Source organism: Dendrobates tinctorius, unplaced genomic scaffold (assembly GCF_039654945.1).
Source record: "Dendrobates tinctorius isolate UK_male_01 unplaced genomic scaffold, ASM3965494v1 ptg000003l, whole genome shotgun sequence".
NCBI lineage: Eukaryota > Metazoa > Chordata > Amphibia > Anura > Dendrobatidae > Dendrobates > Dendrobates tinctorius.
The window spans coordinates 101,762,238-101,774,376 of NW_027361671.1; the positions used below are offsets into that span (position 1 = coordinate 101,762,238).

At 45.6% G+C, this 12,139-nt stretch overlaps 1 protein-coding gene across 1 annotated transcript in view; it reads right to left on the minus strand.

Moving 5' to 3' along the window:
- Positions 1-227: 227 nt before the first annotated feature.
- The window catches only part of BRAP (BRCA1 associated protein), a 61,710-nt gene continuing 49,798 nt past the window's right edge, over positions 228-12,139 (minus strand). The window contains exon 12 of the mRNA XM_073565208.1: positions 228-692. Within this exon, the coding sequence (XP_073421309.1) occupies positions 344-692 (349 nt within the window). The 3' untranslated portion in view covers positions 228-343. The remainder of the gene's footprint in view (positions 693-12,139) is intronic.

Consider the following 12,139-nt stretch of genomic DNA (forward strand, 5'->3'; position numbering starts at 1 on the left):
ATTCCCTTGCGTAACGGGAGCAATTCCAATAATAGCAATCACTCAAGGAATTGCTATTTACACACGGTTACACTTAAACGGTCTCCTATTGAGAGCTTCACTGCAAGCTGCATTAGACTATCATTTTAACGGCTTGCCAGAGAAAGTCAATGTTTTCATCTCTGATTATTTGGTACAAGAAACTATGCTTAAAGTGTGCTATGAATAATGAATCTGGATTCCTCACATCCGAGCAATGATGCTGGCCACACTTTCCTGCAGCAGTTTAATTTATTCCACTCTAAAGAGAAAACAAACATAGGCAGTAAGGTAAAATTCTAGATAAATGAAGCTACTGTGGGTGCTATTTCCCTCTTTTTCCACGACCCTTCCGTGACTTCCCTGACGCAGGAGAAGCACTAGAGGATGCCACTGCTATGTTGATCTGGCCATCTTGAATTTCCTGACGTGCATCTTCTGGCATTTGGTTGATTTTTCGCTGAGCTTCTAGGTAGAACATAACATCACGGAGCTGCTCCTGCATTTCCACAATCTGCATGTCCTTCTGCTCACAGGTCTCCTTTTTTAGAGTTTCCTCTTCTTTTAGCTTGGATTGAAGCACAGCCTGGTTGGCTCGTAGGCACTTATTCATTTCTTGCTCTTCCTTCAGTTCAGTGGATAGTTTTGACACTTTTGAATTTAGCTGAGTACACCTAGCAACAACAACACATATATCAGGAAACAAAAAAGTGGTATGTGTACACAGCAAGCAGTATGATATAATAATGTATTAACCATTTGAAAATCCAACTACCAACAAAATTTTGAATGTCTAATGACACGCGATTTAATACATAAACACACACAGCTAGATTTATTTTGCCTCTCCATTGTGGAGATATTAGCAATCAAATTATTTGGCACCTAATGAGTTGTCTGTTAAGTCCAAATGGGTGTTAGACAGCTTTCTCCGGGTGGGGGTGTACTCCTTTTCCCTGTATGATGCCGACATATCATAAACAGGCAGCATCACAGCAGGAAGAGAACACACCTCCACCATAGTTTAGGTTCTTCAATGTATGAAATGTAAGCATAAGGCTGTGTGCACACGCTGCAGATTGTCCTGCGGATTATCTGCAGTTTTTCTGCGGTCTAGCCTGCGGGTTTCCCCTGCGGTTTGACACCTGCCATGGAGCAGGTGCCAAACCGCAGCGGAATGCGCACAAAGAATTGACATGCGGCGGTTTTGAAACCGCAGCAAATCCGCGCGGAAAAATCAGCACTGCACAGCGGTTTTCATTTTGCATTGATTTTAATGGTACTGTACACACCAGCAGAAACTGCTACGGATCCGCAGGACCAAAACCGCTGCGGATCCGCAGCAGAATCCACAGCGTGTGCACACACCCAAAGGCTTTGACCTCCTGGATTAACCTTGTGCATAATTAGAAAGTGTTGGGAGATTAGGGCACAGATGTAACACCTTTCAGAAAAGGTACCTGGTGGGTTAAGGGGCAGAACAGCAGAGTTTAGCTGTGTCACATTACAAACTATCAGCTCTCCTGTCCTAGCACTGTTAGCTCTGCTGTATTACCTTTTCCCCCACACTGCCTCTCTACAGAGGAGTCACACTTATTTCTGTAGTGTGAAGGTTAACTTTTAAGTGCTCTGCAGTGAGAAGCACAACAACCTACTCCTGTGTGAGATATGGACACCCAGCTCTGCTCTCACTGCATAGGGATGTCTGAACACAACAGACAGAAGTTAAACTCATCTCTGGACAGGCAGTGTGGGGTAAGATGAAGTACAGTAGAGCTGACAGTGTTAGGAGAGGTGATAGAAGGGTTTCTAATGTGACACAGAAGCTCAGCTGCACTTTCCAGTCATGCAGGAGGTTAGACCATGAGATCACAGCTGTATCATTAAATCTCAAACACTGAGAAAACCAAGATATTGTGGGGGATATTCTTTTTCTTTGTTGCTGCCACTCCTACAGTGAAAAATACCTAACTCCCACTTGGGCTTATCACAAGTTAACTCAGTAAGCCCCAAATACTTTGATTGCCAATATCTCCTCAACAAAGAGGTGAAATAAAACAAAAGAAAAGCCCAACAATCGTTTTAGTCCACTCTGTAGCCAAAATTACATTGTCTGTCCAGTTCAACATGAAAAATTTTGCTGAAAGGTCCTCTTTAAAGGACCCAAAGAATTTTTGTTTTAACCTCTCTTCCATTCGCCAATCACATGAAATAATGCAGATTTATCCCATGTTTATAAATATTATTCGTGTAGATTATATATGTAAAACTGTTGTTTTAACCCCATAGGGACCGGGCCTCATTTTTAAAATCTGACCACTGTCATTTTATGAAGTAATAACTCTGGAATGCTATAACAGATCCCGTTGATTCTGAGCTTGTTTTTTTAAAAACATATTGCACTTCATGATAGAGGTAAAAGTTCTTTGACATAACTTGCGTTTTTTTGTGGAAAAAATTTGGGAACTTTCACAATTTTCAAACTTTGATTTTTAATGCACTTAAATCAGAGAGTGATGTCACACAAAATAGTTAATAAATAACATTTCCCACACGTCTACATTACAGTAGTACAATTTTTTTGTTAGGAAGTTATAAGGGTTAAAAGTTGACCAGCGATTTCTCATTTCTCAAAGTGACACAATTCTAAAAACTGCACCCCTCAAGGTGTTTCAAAACCACATTCAAGAAATGTATTAACTCTTCAGGTTTTTCACAGGAATTAATGGAATGTGGAAGGAAAAAATGAACATTTAACTTTTTTTTCACAAAAATTTTACGTTGGACCCAATTTTTTTCTATTTTCACAAGGTTATATGGAGAAAACGAACCCCAATATTTGTTGAACACCCAGTTGTTTAACATACCGTATATACTCGTGTATAAGCCAAGATTTTCAGCCCATTTTTTGAGGCTGAAAGTCCCCCTCTCGGCTTATACGCGAGTCAAGTCATATACCGGGGGTGGGCGGGGGGAGAGGGAGTGGGGGTGTCAGAGACCATACTCATCGCTCCTGGCACGTCAGCTGCAGCCCCTGCTTCTCCCTCGGTCTTCAGCTTCCTGCGTTCAGCGGTCACGCTCATTAAACTCATGAATATGCGCATATTTGAGTTTAATGAGCGGTACCACGTGACCGCTGAACGCATGAAGCAGACGACCGAGGGAGAAGCAGGGGCTGCAGAGAAGACCGTGCGCAAGGAGGGGGCGAGTATGACGGGGCAGAGCAATATTCACCTGTCCGCGTTCCATCGCCATGCACCGCTGTGTCTTCGGGTCCTCCTGCTGTGACGGCAGAGGGCGCAATGACGTAGTCAGTGCGCGCCCTCTGCTGAATATCACTGCAGAGACCCGGGAGACACAGCAGTGGACGGCGATGGAACGGGAAAGGTAAATATCGCCAGTGCCGGGGGCTCAAGACACCGGCACCTGGCACCCAGCGACGGAGAGTTATGTCTTTTTTTTTTTTTTTTTAATTGCAGCAGCAGCATATAAGGGGTATTTATGGAGCATCTTATGGGGCAGCATTAACCCTTGTGCAGCAGCATCTTATGGGTCAGCATTAACCCTTGTGCAGCAGCATATTATGGGGGTATTTATGGAGCATCATTAACCCTTGTGTAGCAGCATATGGGGGTATTTATGGAGCATCTTCTTGGGCCAGCATTAAACCTTGTGCAGCAGCATATGGGGGTATTTATGGAGAATCTTCTTGGGCCAGCATTAAACCTTGTGCAGCAGCATATGGGGGGGTTTATCTATGGAGCATCTTCTTAGACCACCATTAACCCTAGGCTTATACGTGAGTCAATAAGTTTTCCTAGTTTTTTGTGGCAAAATTAGGGGGAGGGTCGGTGTTGTGAATTCACTTTCTGGTCTGCCTCTAGTTGCTGGTGAGGGTGGTGGAGCTGGTTGTATTGACAGAGGAGTCGTGAGTTCTCTTTCCGGGCTCCCTCTGGTGGTTGCAGGAGGTAATGAAGCTGATCTAAATTAACAGAGACCTGCCACCTGATAATGAGGACAACGACTGGACATCTGGAGTCTCTGACTGGAGTCTCTGTGCTGAATTTCCATTCTTATGTTACTGTATGTTCCAAGGGTGCTTTTTGTCCCTTATTATATTGGCCTCTTTTTGCTCTGTTTTCAGAATATGCCAGAGTGCTGATATAGTGGGTGAAGTCTAGTGACTTCAGGGTTTTTTTGCTATCAGAAGTGTTGGACATTTTTGCAGGGCTTTTTGGCGTGATTGCAGACAGTATCTTTCTTTTCCTGTCCCTTCTAGTTAGTGTGGGCCCCATCGTTTGCTCAGCCTATTTTCCTACCTGTGTATGTGTTTTCATCTTGTCGCACCGACAATATATGTTTGGGGGCTATCTATTCCTTTGGGGTCTGCTCTGGGGCAGTTTAGATTTCCCCTTTTCTTGCTTTAGGCTTATTTAGCCCTCCGGCTGTGTCGAGGCGTCTAGGATCATCGTAGGTACGCTCTACGGCTACTGCTAGTTGTGTGGATAGGATCAGGGGTCTGCAATCCGCTTAGTTACCAACCGCTCTGGTTTTCTATGGCTTAGCTTGGTCTTGTTTCCCTCCTCGGTGACCCAATCGTAACAGGTCGGCTTATACGCAGGTTGGCTTATACACGAGTATATATGGTAAGTTTACAACATTGAGCCGTGAAAATTAAAAATCTAGTTTTTTCCACCAAAATCATATTTTAGCCCCAAATTTTTTAATCTTAACCAAGGGTAGCAGGAGAAAATGGAGCCCTAAAATTGTTGTGCAATTTCTACTGAGTACGCTGATACCCCATGTGTGGAGGAAAACCTGTTGTGAATTCACTTTCTGGCCTCCCTCTGGTTATTACTGAAGGTAGTGGAGCTGGTCAGATTGACAGAGGGGTTGCGAGTTCTCTTTCTGGGCTCCCTCTGGTGGTTACTGGAGGTAGTGGAGCTGATATGATTGACAGAGGCTGGCCACCTGATAATGAGGACGACGATTGGAGATCTGGGGTTTCAGATTGGGATTTAAGACAGCTGACTCCCTCTATCCCTGCTGGTGATTTTCTTCCTGTTCCTTCTGAGGTCTGATGTCTCCTGCATGGTTCAGCTAAGTGGTTAATTTGCTATTTTGTTTGCATTTGATCTGTTTTTTTTCTATCTCTGCTTTGTGCGGGTCAGCCAGCTCCAGCTGGGGCTGTGCTGAATCACCGCTCATATGTTATTGCTTCTGTCAGTTTGTTTTGTCCCCTGTTCTATTGGTCTCTTTTTGCTTTCAGAATATACCAGAGCGCTGATATAGTGGGGGCGAAGTCGTGCGACTTCAGTGTTTTTTGTGCATCAGACGTGCTGGACTTTTTGCAGGGTTTTTTGCGTGATTGCAGACAGTGTTTTTCCTTTTCTGTCTAGTCAGTGTGGGCCCCATCATTTGCTCAGTCTATTTTCCTGTCTGTCTTTTCATCTTGTCTCACCAACAATAAATGTTAGGGGGCTATCTATTCCTTTGGGGTCTGCTCTGGGGCAGTTTAGATTTCCCCTTTCTTTCTTTAGGCTTAGTTAGCTCTCCGGCTGTGCCGAGGCATCTAGGATCATCGTAGGTACGCTCCACGGCTACTACTGGTTGTGTGGATAGGATCAGGGGTCTGCAATCCACTTATTTACCAACCTCTCTGGTTTTCGGTGGCTTAGCCTGGGCCTGTTATCCTCCTCGGTGACCCATTCATAAAAACCACTGTTTGGGCGCACGGCAGGGCTCGGAAGAGAAGGAGCAAGGTCTAACTTTTTATACAAAAAATTGTCTGGAATTGAGAGAGCTCCTGATGTGCCTAAAAAGGCTCCAACAAGTGACTCCATTTTGAAAACTAGACCCCTCCGGAAAGCTATCTAGATGCGTGGGGAGCACCTGGGACTTCCAGGTGGCTTCACATAAGTTTATAACGTAGAGGAAAAAAACAAACAAACACATTTTTCCTGCAAAAATTTTCCTCGAGACCCAAATTTCCCAAAATTTGTTGTGCAATTTCTCTTGAGTGTGCCAATACACACTTGCGCTTTATAGCGCAGCGACGGCCTGCGCACGGCCGCCACTAAGCCCCGCCCCCTGCCGGCTCCCTGCCTGCCCCTTCCGGTCATCGCCGCCTTCTAGCGCACATGGGCCCTTGCTTACAGGGTGCGCAGATCGTGCGCTGGCCGTACGCTAGCAGGATTTTGCCGTGCGCTGCGCACTTTCGAAGGTGCGCCCGTGTGTGCCGAACGCAGCATATTGCATTTCGGCGCGCACGGCGCACCTTCAAAAGTGCGCAGCATACGGCAAAATCCTGCTAACGCATGATCTGCGCACCCTATGCTAAAGATAGGGTGCGCAGATCGCAAGCGCTCATGTGCGCTAGAAGGCGGAGATGACCGGAAGGGGCGGGCAGGGAGCCGGCAGGGGGCGGGGCTTAGCGGCGGCCGTGCGCAGGCCGTCGCTGCGCTATAAAGCGCAAATGTGAAACTAGCCTTAGCCCCACATTATTAATTTTATAAGGCCTAATAGGCCTTGTTGTGCAATTTCTCCTAAATGTGCCAATACCCTACATGTATTTGGAAACTACTTTAAGGGTATGTGCACACGTTGCGGATTCTGCTACGGATCCGCAAGCAATGTACAGTACCATGTTAGTCAATGGGATTTCCAAACCGCAGTGCACATGCTGGTGCGGTTTTAAATCCGCAGCATGTCAATTCTTTCTGCGGACTCCGGAGCGGTTTGACACCTGTTCCATTGTCCTGGTGTCAAACCGCAGGCAAGGTCCGCAGGTCAATTTACCTGCGGTTTTACCTGCAAATCCAAGCGGAAAAATCCGCAGATGATTCCGCACTGTGTTCACTCACCCTTAGGGTATGTGCACACGTTGCGGATTTGCTGCAGATCCGCAAGTGATTTACAGTACAATGTTATTCTATAGGGAAAAAAAAACGCTGTGCAAATGCTGTGGAAAAATCCACACGGAAACACAGCGTTTTTTCCCCACAGCATGTCAATTCTTTGTAAGGATTCCGCAGCGTTTTTATACCCATTCCATTATAGGAATCTGCAGGTATAAAAACGCATGCCAAATCCGCACAAAATCTGCATAAAAAACGAGCAGATTTTGACCTGCAGATTCTGCCAAAAGATGCAGATTGAGTGTGGAAAATTCCGCACAGCAACCCGCAACGTGTGCACATACCCTTAAGAGTCACAGTGCAAAGCTCAAAAGGAAAGGAGAGGCATAGTACTGTGCAGATTTTACTGGTATGGTATGAGGGCGACATGACCCACTGGGAGATCCCATGAGGTGCTAGAACAGCAGAATCTGCCATAAGTGACCCCATTTTAAAAACTACACCTCAAAATGAATTAATCTAGGGGGTGCAGTGATCATATTGACATCACGGGTGTGTCACAGAATTTTATACTATTGGGCAGTGAAGAAAAATAACTACATTTTTACCCACAAAAAATTGTTCTCCATAGTTTACATTTTCTGTAAAATGTCACCAAAATTTGTCCCACAATTTCTCAATTTCTGCTGAATGTAGAAATACCCCATATGTGGCTGTACAGAACTGTTTAGCTACACGGCGAGACTCGGGAGGGACGGAGAGCTATTTGCCTCCTAGAACTCAGAGCCCCTAAGTGCTAGAAAAGCAGAATTTCCCTTCAACATGGAAGTCACCTACATTTCCATTGACAGACCTCTTTTATTTGTTGATTGGATTGAAGCTTTTATTGGGAATATTTTACATAAAGCTTGGGATCACATTTATCCTGCGTGCGATGCTGAGTACTTACTTTGGGGCATCCATCTAAATCTCTGAGTGATGTGATTCAGATGATACCCCAGAAGAATCCAATCACTATAATGGGGCAAGCAGAGTTACTCTGGACTCCGTCTGGCCTCTGTTCAGCTGAGTCCTTCTTTTCAAAAGTGCACAAATCTGAGGTCGACCGAGTTTTTATGCAATTCTAAAAAGACTGACACTGCCCAGTGTCTCCATCTATCTCATTGGGAATATTCCGCAGGGAGTTCCGTCTGAATCACGTATTTCAGAGATTTACACGCCGGTGTTAACGCGCAGGTTATTTATTTATTTTAAATGCTGTTCCTCGTGCGGTATAAGTGATTAGACAACTTTATTCTTCGGGTCGGTGCGATCACAGATTTATATTGGGTTATTATGTTTGGCTGCTGTCACACACCAAAATACATTTTTTTGTTGCACATTGCCATACTTTGAGAACTATAATTTTTTCCATATTTTGGATGACAGTCATGTGATAGCTTGTTTTTTTATTGCAGGATAAGTTGACATGTTTATTGGTACTATTGTCTTGTCACATGACATTTTTTGATTGCTTTCTATTCCAATTTTTGTGGCGGCAGAATGAACAAAAAACAGCACTTCAGGAATTGTTTTTTTTTTCTGTTGTGCATGTGGTATAATTGATAAGGTAACTTTATTCTTTGGGTCAGTATTCTTTGCTTCTGGAGAACACCCATGGAGTCAAAATCATCACTACACCTGTAAATTCTCAAAGGAGTACCATTTCCAAAGTGGGGTCATTTGTGGGGGGATTCTGTTCTTTTAGCAATTAGGGGCATTGTATATGGCGTCTGCAAAGTATTCTAGGAAAATCTGCGCTCCCGGAGGCAAATAGCGCTCCATCAGACAATTTTTTTTTCATCACTGCCCAATGGTATAAAATTCTGTGACCCACTTGTGGTGTCAAAATGATCACTGCCCCCCTACAGATGAATTCATTGAGAGGTGTAGTTTGTAAAATAAGGTCACTTATGGGGGGCTTTCTTCTCTTCTGCACCTCAGAAGCTCTGCCAATGTGACATGGTAACGGCCAACTAGTCCAGCAAAATCTTTACTCTAATATGGCACTTCTTCCCTTCTGAGCTTTGCACTGTGCCTCAAAAGTAGTTTCTAACCACAGATTGGGTATCGACGAAATAGGACAACAAATTTTGAGGTCGATTTTCTCCTATCCTTGTGAAATTGAAAAAAGTTGGAGCTAAAACAAATTTTTGTGGGAAAAATTTTTCATTTTCACAAATCAACGTTGTAAACTTCTGTGAAGCACCTGTAGGATCAAGGTGCTCAACATAAATCTAGATAAATTCCTTGAGGGATCTAGTTTTTAAAATGTGGTCACTTGTAGGGGTTTTCCCACTGTTTAGGCACATCAGGTGTACTCCAAATGCGACATGACACCCATCGGAAGAAGCAAGAACGTGAAACGTGCGTTAGCGCATGCACAGATGGAGATCTTGGCACCATGATCTCGGGAGATGAGATCTCAGCGCCAAGATCTATCTTCTGCGCATGCGCCACTCCCAGCGGCCTTTTTCTCAGAGTCCACCACAATGTAAACCATGGAAGTACAGGGGCACCAGGCTTTCACAAAATGTCGGCAGAGCCCCTCGCACCACCGAACATCCCTTTCTCCCAGTTTGGGGTCCGCAGCATCGCCCCACTCCTGCCTCTGCCAGCAGCGACCCTGCTTCACCGAAGCCACCACCCCCGGTAAGCAATAAGAATCATGGATTGTAAGAAGCACCATTTTATTAAGAAAAAGTTTTTTTCCCTCCATTTTTCTCCTCAAAATTTGGGGTGCATCTTATAATCCAATGCATCTTATAAACCGCAAAATACGGTATATCCTGTGAAGCACCTGAAAGGTTAATAAACTTCTTGAGTGTGGTTTTGAGCACCTTGAGGGGTGCAGCTTTTAGACTGGTGTCAGTTTTGGGTACTTTCTGTCATATAGTACCCTCAAAGTCACTTCAAATGTAATGTGTTCCCTAAAAAAATGGCTTTGTTAATTTTGTTGGAAAAATAGGGATTTTTGTGTACTCACCTACTCACCGTAAAATACTTTTCTCCGAGCCAATCATTGGGGGACACAGGATCATGGGTGTTATGCTGCTGCCACTAGGAGGACACTAAATGAACATAGAAATATTAACGCCTCCTCTGCAGTATACACCCTCCTGCTGGCTCAGATTGAACAAGTTCGGTAACAAAGCAGTAGGAGTTTTCAACAATTAACAAGAATAAACTATGTCAAACTAAGAACGAAAAAACAAGCCAATAGGCTAACAGGGTGGATGCTGTCCCCCCCAATGATTGGCTCGGAGAAAAGGATTTTTGGGTGAGTACACAAAAATCCCTATTTCTCCTACGCCTCATTGGGGGACACAGGACCATGGGACGTCCTAAAGCAGTCCCTGGGTGGGGAGCAACACAATTGCCAATTCCTCATGTACCACCAATTACAGATGTACTGCCAATTGCAGAATTCGCCTACCAAGTGCTGCATCCACAGAGGCTTGAGAATGTATGTTGTAGTGCTTGGTAAAAAGTATGCAAGCTGGACCAAGTTGCAGCTTTGCAGACCTGTTCTGCTGACGCCCTGTGCCGAATGGCCCAAGAGGCGCCCACGGACCAAGTGGAGTGTACCTTAATCCCCATTGGGACAGGTGTGCCCCTGACACGGTAGGATTCCTGAATAGCCAAGTGAATCCACTTGGCTAGTGTGGTCTTAGAAGCAGCTAGGCCCCTCTGGAAGCACGATCAGGGCATCTGACTTGCGGAAAGAGGCAGTCCGCGAGACGTATCTTCTAAGAGCTCTAACCACATCCAGAGTGTGAAGAGCTTTCTCAATACGATAGACTAGTGCTGGACAGAATGGAGGCAAGACAATATCCTTGTTAAGATGAAAAGAGGAAACAACTTTTGGCAGAAAAGTCGGGGACGTCCTCAAGACTACCTTGTCTTGATGGAAAATCAGGAACGGAGATTGGCAGGGCAGGAGAGGACCGCCAACTCTGAGACTCGTCTGACTCACGTGATCGCGACTAGGAAAACAACCTTCCAAGAAAGAAAGGTTCGCAATACATCCTGCAATGGTTCCAAAGGAACCTCTTGTAAAACCCCGAGAACCACATTAAGATCCCATGGTTCCAACGGCATTTTATAGGGAGGTGCCACGTGGGTAACTCCCTGAATGAACATTTTCACATGTATTCTGGTGGCAATCTTGCGTTGGGACAGAACAGATAAGGCTGAAATTTGTCCTTCGAACGAGCTAAGCGCGAGACCTGACTCAAATCTGGATTGCAGGAATTCCAAGATGGAAGGAATGGAGAACACTAGAGGGGATCGTCCACGGTCATTGCACCATGAGAAGGTGGTTTTCCAGGTGCGATGATAAATGCGCATGGGCGCGGGCTTCCTAGCACTAATCATGGTGGAGATGACTTCACGAGAGAATCCTGCCTGAGCTAGAATCCAGGATTCAACGGCCACACTGTTAAAGACAGGGCCCCGGAGTTCTGGTGGTAAATCGGGCCCTGCAAAAGCAGATCCGTGGTAGTCGCCCGGGAACGTCGGCGACAAGTTGAACTAGTTCCGCGTACCATGCCCGGCGCGGCCAGTCTGGCGCAACTAGAATCACTGGTACCCGCTCTGCTCTGATTTTCTTGATGACCTTTGAAAGTAAGGGGAGCGGTGGAAATACATATGGAAGCCAAAACTAATGCCACGGAAGAACCAGGGCATCCGCTCCGATGGCGACTGGATCGTGTGATTGGGCAATGAACTGGGGAACCTTGTTTAACCTTGAGGCCATGAGATCAACATCCGGAGTCCCCTAGTGCCGACAAATCTGCTGAAAGACCTCCAGATGAAGAGACCGCTCTCCTGAAGTGAGGCCCTGGCGACTGAGAAAGTCTGACGCCCAATTCTCTAAGCCCGGCTCTGGACCGCCGAGATGACCGAATGGTTTCTCTCGGCCCATCGGAGGATGTGACCCACTTTGTGCATGGCTGTCCTGCAGTGGGTGCCCCCCTGACGGTTGATATAAGCCACAGCCGTGGCATTGTCGGATTGGGTCCTGATGGGGTGACCTGCCAGGAGATGATGAAAATGGAGAAAGGCAAACCTGATCGCTCGTATCTCCAAGATGCTGATGGGGAGACAAGACTCTCGAATGGACCAACGACCTTGCGTTGTTTGGTGGCGGAAAATCGCACCCCAGCCAAGAAGACTGGCGTCAGTGGTCACCATTAGCTATTGTACTGGAAGAAAGGACTTCC